At 37.6% G+C, this 12599-nt stretch overlaps 1 protein-coding gene across 1 annotated transcript in view; it reads right to left on the bottom strand.

Annotated features, from left to right (window-relative positions):
• CSMD1 (CUB and Sushi multiple domains 1) overlaps positions 1-12599 on the bottom strand; it is a gene marked incomplete at its 5' end in the record, with an annotated part of 442872 nt that overhangs the window by 270440 nt on the left and 159833 nt on the right. The window contains 3 exons of the mRNA XM_006163216.1: positions 406-530; positions 1724-1927; positions 12199-12294. Of these exons, the coding sequence (XP_006163278.1) occupies positions 406-530; positions 1724-1927; positions 12199-12294 (425 nt within the window). The remainder of the gene's footprint in view (positions 1-405; positions 531-1723; positions 1928-12198; positions 12295-12599) is intronic.

Here is a 12599-nt window from a genome sequence, read left to right as displayed (position 1 = left end):
CTAATCATGATATGTATATATTGACAAAATGGACAGTCAAAAATTTCTACAAATGATACTTTGATAGTGTTTATCCTAAAAATCAATGGTTATATTCCAAATATGGAAACGTTTTGTCTGAATGGTAAAAAAAAAAAAAAATAGATTATGTACTATGTATCTACAATAGCCAATACAAAGGGAAAAGAAAGAGACGGGGAAAGAGAGAGGAAGAAAAAAAGGCAGAAGAGAGGGTGAAAAAAAGGAAGAAAGGTATGTAGAAAGGAAAGGAGGAGAGAAGGAAGGAAGGAAGGCAGGCAGGAAGGAAGGTAGGAAGGAAAAAAAAAAAGGAAGGAAGGAGGAAGGAAAAAAGCCCATAAGCCCCAGCTCAGAACTGTCTGTAGATTCTGGCCTTTAATGACTTACCTGGATCCCTGACCCCTCTGTAACTATGATCTTCCATATACAATTGAGGTTGTTACCATATGGTTCAGGGTAGCCAGGGGACAGAATTGTACCTCTCCTCTGAGTGAAATTGCCACTGCAGGGGACTAAAAGACAGAACCACATTTAACAAAAATCAAGTGACAAAAGGACAGCATTAATTTTTAATTTAGTGTTTTTCTTTTTTTCTTCTGTGTAAAGAGAAGGTAGAGACACTTACATGTACTGTGATATTTTACATGATATTTTTAGTCAGGTAAATTGAATCTATTGTCTTTTAAATGACCAATTCCATTGATTACTATATAAACCTGCTAAGTTAAACATTTTGAGTCTATAAATTAATCTTTTTACACTCTCTAGTAAGAGATTGTGCCTAACAGTGGCATCTCTGAAGTGCATTCTGTTTAGAATGACTTATCTGCTGTAATTTAAGGACCTTTACAGAAAATTCTCTTCTACTTGCCAACAATGCCGCTCCAGATGATATTAACGGGATTTATGAGCAAGTTCAGCGAGAGAAAAGATGCTTAGACTATGCAAATGAATTCAAGTGCTAATCATGACTGCACTGGAGTTTTCTGCACAAAATGAAGCAAATAAACTATAACTAACAATGCCATTGTTATTCAGACTGCATCAACCTATTACTTTTCCAACATTCATCAGCACAAATTTATTAAAAGGCTATCATACAAGTAATACAGTAAGCCAACATTATAAAAATTTTCCCCAAATGAAATTATGGTGTATATCCACAACTTTAGAGATGATGGCATACTTAAATATTACAAAGGAAAACATGCTTTATCCTTATTAATCTAATAAGTTGTTTCATGAAACAATAATTTTTAGGATTTGGCTGCTACTCAATTATTTCCAATAAAATAAATGGCTCTTTGAAGAGAGTATGGGTGTGATTGATTTATTTAGAAGAGACAGAAGTATTGAAAAGCAACTCTTTTTTTTTTTTTTTTTTTTAGGTTTTTATCACAGGGCATGTGCTCTTGCTAGAGAGAGACAGTGAGAGAGAAAGTGAGAAATCACTTTCTCTGGGGGGATAGCCATGCTGCAATTCATTCTCCTTCATTCTCCTAGGATTTAGGATATGCATGTGCCCATGCCTGGAATGGTTTTCAAGCTTCCAGGTCTGGGAGTCAAACTCTAGTTGGCAATGGGGGGAGTCCAGAGCCTTAACCACCATGCCGCCTGTTGGCCCTGAAAAGCAACTCTTTAACACTGCTGAGAAGTTCCAGTTGATAGCCCCATGCTCATTATCACGCTTATGGACACCACTCACCTATGCAGCTTGGGATTGTGTCGTTCCACTGAGCTAAAGCATTAGGCACAGACTGGCAGCGGATAGCTGTGGAACCCTGGAGCAGGTATCCGGGGTTACACTCAAATCGCACAATTGAGCCTGCAGAAAACTCAGAACCAATTCTCCTTCCGTATCTGGGCTCGGGGACAGAACTGCACTGGGTGTCACTGGTACGAGGAACAGCTAGAGGGAAAACACACAACGTGACCATTCCATTACCATAAAGAAGCCAAGAAAATGTCTTGAAAATAGATTGAAGATAGACTCTAACAAGCGCTGATGTTGATGTAGAAATTAATACTGCCTTTAACAGTCTAAGCGATGATTTGAAGAGCACTTTCACATCTACACTTGATCTTCATATTAACCCTGAGGACCACCTCAGAGTTCTCATTTTAGATGAGGAAAACAGCATAAGGAGAATTAGTGTTGTATGAGGACTGACTGATATTCAGGTCATTGAAATCAATGAAGCCCCCAAATCATTGTGCTAGTGATAATGAGATGACTAAAAACTTGTACTTAGAGTCTAAGTTCCTCAAGGAACTTAGAGTCTAGTGACAAAAGTCATTACATAAGGATTTATGATAATACAGTCACTGCAATATGTAATAAAATTAAAAATAGAACTACTATATGACCCAGCAAACTCACTTCTGGATATTTCTCCAGAAGAACTGAAGTCAGGATCTTGAAGAAATATTAGGTTATCAGGAAAGTCATGATGTATTTTCCTATGCAAAAAAATGTGTCATGATTCTCCTGATGACCGAACACTGGCGCTGCCATGTTCATTACAGCATTATTCACAATAGCCAGGACTTGGAAACAACTTAAGAGTGTATTAAGAGATGAACGGATACAGAAAATGTGATTCCATTCTGTATAATGGAATTAGTGTATAATGGGATAGTATTCAGTCTTTATAAAGGAGTAGATCCTGTCAAGTCGAACAGCATGGAAGAACTTTAAAGACATGATGCTAAGTGAAACAACAGAAGGGCAAACACTACATGATTCCACTTCTAGGAAGGCAACCAAAATAACTGAATTTATAAACACAGAGACTACAATTGTTACCAGAGGCTAAGAGGAGGACAGAGGAGAGTTGCTACTCAATAGGTATTAGGTTTCAGTTACATAAAATAACTACTACACAACATTGTGACTATAGTTAATAATTTTGTACTATGTACTTAAAAGTTCACTGAAATGGAAGTTCTGATGTGTTACTACAGTGCAAAAAAAAAAGAAAAGATAGCAAATGTGCTATGGGAAACATAGAATTAAATTACTTATTTTATGTGGAAGGACATGGTAGGGATGAGATGGGAAAGGTAGATTGCATTCCAACACTGACAACAGAGTTTATAATAAAGTTCACCCCATTAACCTGATTCCAGGGTCTTCTCTTTAGACCAGTGGAGTGGGGTGAGGGGACAGCAAACTTCCCAAGCTAGCCATTCAATATTTAGTGAGAAGATGTGTAGGTTAAGAAAGCATGTCTAACAGGAGACTAAGCTTTGGAAATGAAAACAAAATATCAAGGAGCAAAGAGCAAAGGTCAATGCACTATTTCAGCTGGTGACTATAACATTCTCCCTAAACATGTGGGGAAGCATAAGAACAACAGACTGACATCTGTCACCTGGTGGCTTCCTGGCACTATGAATGAGGTGGCATGGTTCTATTGACCATGAGCAATCCGTGAGACCACTGGGTATTTGTGCCTGATGACAAACAGTACCACTGACACTATGCAGACCACAGAAGACCTTTAATTCTTTCCTTTTTTTGTTAAGTGCCGGAGGGTGCATGTATATGCCAAAGAGGAAAGGAGAGAGAGAGAGAGAGGGAGAGAGAGAGAGAGCAGGGGGGAGGGGGAGAGAGAGGGAGGGGGAGAGAGAGAGAGAGAGAGAGAGAGAGAGAGAGAGAAAGAAAGTACCCCCAGTGTGGTCTGCTCACACTACAAGCCTTTTTCTTCCAATTCCCCATCCTATCAGCTTCCTGGGCAAGTGCATGTACGCATGTCAAGTTGTACAAGCTAGTGAGGCTGAGACTCGAATTCCGGTCAGTGATGTAGAATCTGACTTCCTCTGTGCCATGCTTCACCACTGTACTACAGGACCCGCCCCTCTCTCCTGATTAACATGAGTGACAGTTCCTTACTAATTACAATTTCAGTCTCACTCTGTCTAGTTTACCTCCTAGATGAGAATTAAAATGTCCAATAACTTAATGCTCCTCCCACTCAGCACCCTTTCCAAAACAAAATCACTCTATCTTCAAGCCTCCCCTGAATTACCTAGCTAGTCAAACCCTATCACAAGCTTTTCCTAGCTCTCTCTGAGACCTTCCTAGGCTGTCCATGATATCCGATCTTCCTCGGTGCACAAAGTAATAGCCCAGGTTCCTGGGATGACAGATGTGCCTTACAGTGTTTGGATTCAGGGTACTAACAAGTGAATCTAAATGCCATATGAGAGGTGAGATATATACTTAGATTATATACCAGAAATGACCACCTACGAGAGATTCTCCTGTTTATCCAAAGGGCATAAGATCCAGTTAAGAAAAAAATAGTTCAATTGGCAAAGAAGTCTGTCACACCAAACAAACTCTTTGAAAATAGTTATGCACTTTGAAATTCACATGTTTTGGTTTTATCCTCAGCAGTTAAAAGTCAGTATGTGGGTCCTGTCCCCAGTACCCCATTCCTCTCAATTCTTGCATCTCTTCATTCAAAAGCACAGCCTTTTGAGAGGATGTGCTCATGGACTCATTTTCTTTAAAAATAATCCTCTGTCTTCACCTTGGTTTTCCTAATACACTAGACTCATTTTTTTTTCTCATTGAATCGGAACAATGACAGACACTATTTTGGTAACTGCAGCTAAGGAAACAATTCTGAGAATGGAGGTCCAAAGATTACATTGATTTAACTACATTTCAATTCAGTGTTGAAATATTTTCTATCAGAAAGCAGACTCAGTAAAATTATACACCATGAAACATCAAAAGTTGAAAAAAAAATCAGTAATATGTCTGAACAAATCTCCCTGTAACTAAAAGCAGAATATAGAATAACTATAATATTTAACTATAATAAAATAGTTTAAAGTTATTTTGATTATATTTGTATGTCTGAATATTCTGTTATATTTGAATAATGACATTTTAAAAAGATATCCGATATAGGCTTCCATAGTCATCTCAAAGATTTTTTACAACAATGGAGAAATATCTTCAATGGTAATTTTTCTACTTATGGTGAATTACTTCAAAAGTATTTGCTATTTGTGGCAAAAGTCCCACTTATCTCAGAGGATTCAAGTATAGCATCTTCTCCTTCTATATTTCTAGGGTGTAATTGTCATTTCAAGTTTTAAAGATAGAAGGAAAACACAGACATGGGTCATTTGTACACAAATCACTATTGAAACTTTTTTCTTGAACTTTGTAGTTGTCTATTTTCAAGAGAAATAACAATAAATGAATAACACTTGCATTTGGATAAAATTATGGACAATGTATTTCAAAAGAAAAAGATTGGAAAGCAAAGACATCAGTTTTAAGTATCTGAGAAACTGGAATAGAAAGTTACAAAATTGAGACGTAATGACTGAGGGGGGAGAAATCAAACAATGGCCTGTAATTTTTCCTTCTCTGTCAATCCTGTGGTTTTTTGCACCCATCTGGACATTTCAGGTAGCATTAGAAAGAAATTTCATTCTCTATTATAATTAGTCTCTATATTTTAGTAAATGTTTCACACTGCTATGAAAAAAATTGAAATCAGTACAGTGTAAAACTAAGATGGGAACAAGATCATTTTAGAATAGATGGTGATAAACAATCATGAGTGACTTATCAGGCCAGAAGATTGTGTTGTTTCAGAGGTTGATGTTCTTCTTGGGGGTTTTTATAATCCTGAAAGTGGGCAGTACTGTAAATGTGTGCACATCTTTCAGGGAAAACACAAGAAATATTAATGTGCTAGATTCATTAATCACTCTACATACCACAAATGCTCTAAACTATAGGGATAGGCATGCAGTTCTTTTACTGCACCTCTGTCAGAGTAGCTGTAATAAAAATAACAACATTAATAATAAATCTGAATATATGTAGAGATAACTTAGAATATTTAAATGAGTCATTTTCCCTTTTATTTAGTGACTGCAGGCATTTTCTATTTCTCAAAACCATTCCCCCATCATGGCTGATAAATCTGATTCAACAAGCTATTACTAGCCAATGAATTCAAACATATATCATTGAATTAAAAACAAAATTTTATGCGCAATCTTCTTTGTAAGCAGTATGCATTTTATAAGCTCTTGAAACAAAACATGAGTTTCTTAGATGTGGAGGAGTGAGCCTTATAACTCCTACCACCTAAAAAGATAAGCAGCCTGGAGGAAAGGCAACAGAAACATGTATTTGCATCCCTAGGCTGGACTTCAAGAAAAGAAATTCTATGGGCACTCTTCCCACCCAAATTTGAAAAGGTATTTTCATGTTTCTAGCTCTGTTTGTTTATTTATTTTATTTTTTACATTTAAGCACTGTGTATTATTAAAGCATACTACATGAATTTCCCCATCATGAATACATTGCATATCAATCCAGTCAAAGATAGTATACATTGTAATCAACACATTTGTTCCCATTTTGGGGACCCTTAAAGGTTTTGCTTCTTTCTTCTTCCTCTCGATTCCTTCCCTCTCACCTTCTCCCAGTTCCCACTCCCCCTACACACACTGCCTCCAGTATAATCATTGCTCTCCTTGCTTTTATACCTTTCAATCATTCAGTTTCTGCCATAGAGTGCCATCATTTGCTATATATTGTACAGGCAATAATCCCAAAAATATACCAGTGGGATTGCATCAGATTAAAAAGCTACTTCAGGGAACCAGCAGTTAGCGTAATGGCTATGTTGCTGGACTCCCATGTAGTCGACCGCGGTTCGTGTCCTGGACCCGGTGGCTTAAAACTCACGCTGGGTGCGTGTGTGTGCATACCCAAGATCCCGAGAGGAGAACGGACGAGAAGGGATTGTGGCGTGACCATCCTCCCTGGAGGGTGATTTCTCGCTTTCTGTCTCTATGTCTCTCTCTGTCTCTCTGGTGAGCGCACGCGCCCTATAGCGAAACCTCCCCTCCCCCCCAAAAAAAAGCTACTTCACAGCAAAAGAAACAATAATTAGAGTGAATCGACAACTCTTGGAATGGGGGAACATATTTGCAAAGTATGTCTCAGATAAGGAACTGATAACCAGGATATACAGGGAACTCAAACAGCTTACCTCTCAAAAAACCAATTGACTCAGTTAAAAGATTGGCAAATGAGGCTCATCAGACAACTCTCTAAGGAAGACATATGAAATGGCCCAAAAGCACATGAAAAAAATCTCATCATCTTTTATTATAAGGGAGATGCAAATCAAAACTACAATGAGATACCACTTAACCCCAATCAGATTGGCTAAGATTAAAAAAATAAAGAATGATAAGTGCCAATGAAGCTGTGGTGAAAAGGGAGCTCTCCTACAGTGTGGGTAGAAATGTAAATTGGTCCAGCCACAATGGAGAACAATATGGAGGGCCCTCAAAGACCTACACATGGAACTACCATATGACCCATCAATTCCACTCCTAGGTATTTACCCAAAGGATAGGAAAAGGCTCAGTCAGAAAAAAAACACTTGCACACCCATGTTTATTGCAGCATTATTCACAATTGCTAAGATATAGAATCAACCCGAATGTCCATAAGCTGATGAAAGGACTGAAAAAATGTTGCATATATATAGTACAGACTACTACTTAGCCATAAAAACAATAAAATAAGACCCTGGCAATTGATATAAAGTGGGCAAATATGGAAGATTTACTGCTAAGTGAAGCAACCCAGACTATAAAAGAGAGGCATTGAATGTAAGCACTCTATGGCTCTGTTTATTTTTTTATATTTCAATTTACTTTATACATTCAATCGTGTTATTTAGCTTGCAAAGTGAATATTCTAACATGTGTACATTTCTCACCAGTTCAATTGGCAATACTATAAAATTATCTTCAACAGATAATAATAACCCATTTCTTTGTCCCATAAATACTTTGCCTCTTTATTTTTCTCCTTAATGTACTTCCTCAGACCCTACTCCTTCGCCCACCCTCTTCCCACACTGTATCTGGTATTCACCTTTTGACAGATAGTGCATGAATATGGAAGATTTACTGATGAGTGAAGCAAGACAGGCTATGAAGGCTCTATTTATTTTGAAGGAGGGTGTCTAGTTAAACATTAATATAAGTGCCAAAGAGAATGAGTCTTGCCAGTAGAAAGGCCCTAGCTTGTGAATCTGGAAGAGCAGATGGTGGGGAGGCAGGATGTTGCTTTCAGTAAGGAGGTTGGTAAAGAGAGCCTTGGTTACAGTTGGTGAACCAGCAAATGTGACCTAGAGAGACAGTGACAAAGCCTATTGACATTCATAATCTGTGCACCATAGGAGGTGTGATATAAAAACATAGCTTCCTTTTCTCTTTGAAATACACTAGGGGGCAGACCTACAGCCTAATGGTAAAGGAAACTGGAGCCCACACGACTGACCAACATTTGAATCTGGCTCTGGCAGCTTCAAACACACATGAGGTAAGGATGTATGTGTGCCTAGAATCCAAACAGGATGAAAAAAATGGAGAAGCCAGGATTGTGATGTGCCCATACCCATTGCTTTCTCTCTCTCCTTCTATCTCTCTGGAGAGAGCACATGCCCTCTGAAAATTAAATATACATATATATGTTTTTGCCACAAGACCCATGCACTTGCAGGAGAGAGACAGAGAGAGGGAAAGTAAGAAATCATGCACAAGGGGGGGATGGCAACATCCGTTCTTCTCTCAGGATTTTTGGGCAACATGCTCACATGCCTGGAATGATTTTCAAGCTGTTAGATCAGACTTAAATTGTGATTGGCCATATGGGAATCTAACATCTTACCCACCAGGTCACCTGCTTGGCCCTATAGGGTAAATTCTTATAGTTTACTAAGTTTTGTGTGAGTTACTTTGAATAAACTGGAAGAGGTACTGGACTTTACTTTGAAATACAAACAAAAATAGAAGATAAGTGGAAACAGACAGGCACCATCATAAGATAATGACTTATATTAGTATATTGATGAGCTGCTTCCAACCACCATGTTTAACTCAGACCCAGTCATTCATGATCACCAGCCAGAGGGGGAAGTAGAAGGTGATATACATGGCTTCTAACTACTCTGCTATACATTAGTATGCATCTGGGAGTAAGCAGCCAATGAATGAGGAGTTGGGCTCTACCTTAGCTGGACTCTGGGTTGAAAGGCACGAACATAATATGAAGCAAAACAACATCTCTAAATGCAACATAGTTATTTCATAGAACACAACCAGAGGTCTCTTCTATACTGGAAGAAACAGACAGTGTTAGACTTATAAGAAACAGTCTGTGTGACTTTTGACTTTTACTTTGATCTAAGAATATTTTCACATTAGGTTCAATATATTTCTAAGGGATAGCAAAGATCAGTAATACCTGTACAATCACCTCTGGTTATTGAAAGCTCTGCCAGTCCCTGGTTGACAGTAAAAGGGTTAGAAAGCTGAGAGAATAGAGGTGATGCCAAGGGAGCCCCCTCCACCATGAGCAGTCAGGGAATTTGGGGAAGCTAGGAAAAAGGTAAAGAAAACTTTCTGCTTGATGCCTAAAAGGGAATGTACAAAGCTGAACATGTTCATGTTTAAATGCAAGAATTGTGTTCCTTATAATATTTGGGGAGGTTTGCTTCTGCTGAACTGGAATATTAGAAATGTTATAACCATTCTACTCTTCAGGAAAATAATTAGATTTCTTCTTGTGATCAGCTCACATAGCTTTTGCTTCTAAATTATATTTGACTGTTGAATAGTTGAGGTGAGTGGCTTCTGATACAGAGGGAGATAAAGGATTGGACAGGCAGACTCCTGCATGAGCCAGAGCTGTAAAAGGTATATAATTATCACTGACCTATGGTGGTAACAGAAGGCCACGTGTCAGTCTCTGCACCACTCCTTACAGAATAACCAGGACATGCAAAGGGTGCATCTTCCATTTCCCACAGAGTGGATAATATCCATGTGCATCCATTAAACAGCTCTAAACAACAGCTATGGAAAGGTGCCCTTGGGTGCTGATTCATTGTTGATAAATCAGTACCGAAGAGCTATTTAAGTGATTAATTAATATTATGAAGAACCATCCACTATTTGGGGTGCCCAAATGTCCTAACTCATGCTCTCTCTTCCCTCTTACTTTTCAAATGTACCCTTCTACTCTCAAGAAACATGGAAAACAGAAACCAACAAACATATAAGTTAATCAGCATACTTCATTAAAAACAAGCCATTATAGTTCCACTTCTTCACAAGTTAAAGAAGATGGCAATGTCATCCTTATTAATACTCCACATTATTAACTAGGATGACATAGAGAGGCAGGGAGCAGAGAGCAGAGGTGGTGATAATTGCATATCTGGGTCACATATATATTTTTTGCAACCTGACATAGCTACACTTACTTTTCACTGAGGTCTTCAGTAGCCTTTCATAACAGAAGCCTCTCTATTGACAAGGGTTAGACATCCTATAACCATGGAAGTCTAAAGTCCCTGTACAATCTTAATCTGTAATAACTTAAGAAAGAATGAAGTTATAAGTGATGTGTGAAAGCACTATTCAGAAAATTGTCATACAATAGAGTTCAAATAATTTCTAAGCTTCAATATAACTGCTATCTTTGAAGAAGCAATGTTCAATTTAACTTTTCATAGATATATTGAAAGCTTTCCCCATTGCTGTTGAGTGATTTATAAATTGCATTCATGATCTCAGTCTTTTCTTCCAAAGGATTCAGTTTTGAATATGAAAAAAGAAGACATCTGCTTTTGCATAAACTCACATGTAGAAACAAATCAAGAAAAGGAGGTATACTGGACCTTTATAAAAGCATGAAGGTTGTTAGAATCAATAATCTTAAGTACAAGGAAAACAGAGTCTATAAATATTTCTAAGACTGCTCTATGATAATATAGTTTTAAACATAATTATTTAAAAGCATGCCTTCTGAGAATAACTTTTGAAGACAGGATTGACACTGGGTCATTTAAGATATTTTATCTGATTATGTGAATGATTTTCTAATAGTTCTCAAAAATGCAAGAAGTTGTTCTAAAGGCAGAGAATGGCAGTCATGAATTTTTTCATAAGGAAAAATGCACTTATACTGGTCAATTTCTTTATGTGTCCTTCCAACTTGGGCTTTTGAATCTACTTTTACAAAGTAATACACAATTTATTTAGACAAAGAAGTGGTTAGTAGCAGGTTGTTCAAACTTGCCACTCTACGATAAAGTTTGCTTTTGTTTGTTTTATGCATGATAGAAAGCGTATACTCATATATAAGTGTGAGAGAAAGAAATGACCCGTCACAGGTCTGGTCATGATGTGATCCCCAGCCTCCAGTCCTCCAGCCCATTGGGTCCTGGGATATCACACATGAGCTTGGTATGCCTCAGGCTGACTAGGCTCGTGACTTGAACTGTGGTCCCTACATGGGATGCAGCTTCTCTTAAGCAGAAAGCACATTACTTCTATGCCAAAGATTGGGCCTTAGGTTTGCTTTTTTTTTTTAAATACTGGATAATTATTTATCTTTTATCAAAAGAAATTCCATAAGAAAATATAACTACTTCTAATTCAATATCATCAGTCAATCACCACTTAAACAGGATTAGACACATTTTTGCCTCCCACTGGCTTGTCTAATATCATTCTCACACTCTACTACTCTTTACATCTTCTTCTTGCTGAAATCTGAAGAGTCTGTATAGCAGCAATGTTTGAGGGTATGGCTATTGAAATGTGCAATTATTATAAATGATTTACAAATTAAATGACATTGGTTTCTTTTTTTTTATTAAAGAAGTGGGTTTTTTTGTGTTTTATTGTGGTTTGTTTTGTTTTGTTTTGTTTGCTATAGAGTCAAGTATTTTTTTATTAGTAATACAGTAAACTAGTACAGATGATAATCTCTTTCCTATTTCAATCTGCTTAATCATTTAAATCCAAAGACTTGTTCTGGGCTTCCAAAAGTCTATGTATCATCTATGTGGTATTGTTTTCCAAGTCCATGTAATGACTATGCACAACAAATGTGAAATATAGCAGAAAAATATATTTAATTTTTCAAATCTTTGAGCAATCTCAAATATTTTAAATAAACTGCACATTTCAAAATAAGTGTAAAAGAATACAAGTGCCTCAGTTTCTTAAGTACTATAAAATGCAAACTAAGATATTTTCAGTGCTGTATAGAATAGTGGGACATACAGTGTTTGGAGAAGAGCAAAATAATCAAGTGACAGTTACCTTGATAAACGAAGTGAAAGCCCCTAGCAGATGCACCACTCTTTGCACTGAATCGGAGCAGAATTTGATTTGATGTAGCCAAAGGCAATGTTTCACCTAGAAATGAAAACAGAGATAATATAAAGGCCCCAGAAAATGCAGAGTACTGTGGTGAATTAGAATATTGGGGCAATGAGCCATGATGCGAACATTAAGGTGGCTGGATCCCATGTGGCCAATAATGAAGTCTGAGTTCCTGACCCAGTACCTTGAAAAATACACCAGGATCATGTACATGTGTGACCAAAATCCTGAAGGGAGGAAGAAATGGGAAAGGAAGTACTACAGTGTGACCATCCCCCGGGGAAGGGGGGGATTCCCATTCTCTTTCTCTCTCTTGTCTTGCTCTTACTCTCTCTCTC

The sequence above is a fragment of the Tupaia chinensis genome, unplaced genomic scaffold, assembly GCF_000334495.1.
Source record: "Tupaia chinensis unplaced genomic scaffold, TupChi_1.0 Scaffold141517_1, whole genome shotgun sequence".
Classification (NCBI taxonomy): domain Eukaryota; kingdom Metazoa; phylum Chordata; class Mammalia; order Scandentia; family Tupaiidae; genus Tupaia; species Tupaia belangeri.
This window is presented reverse-complemented; position numbering and strand designations above follow the sequence as displayed.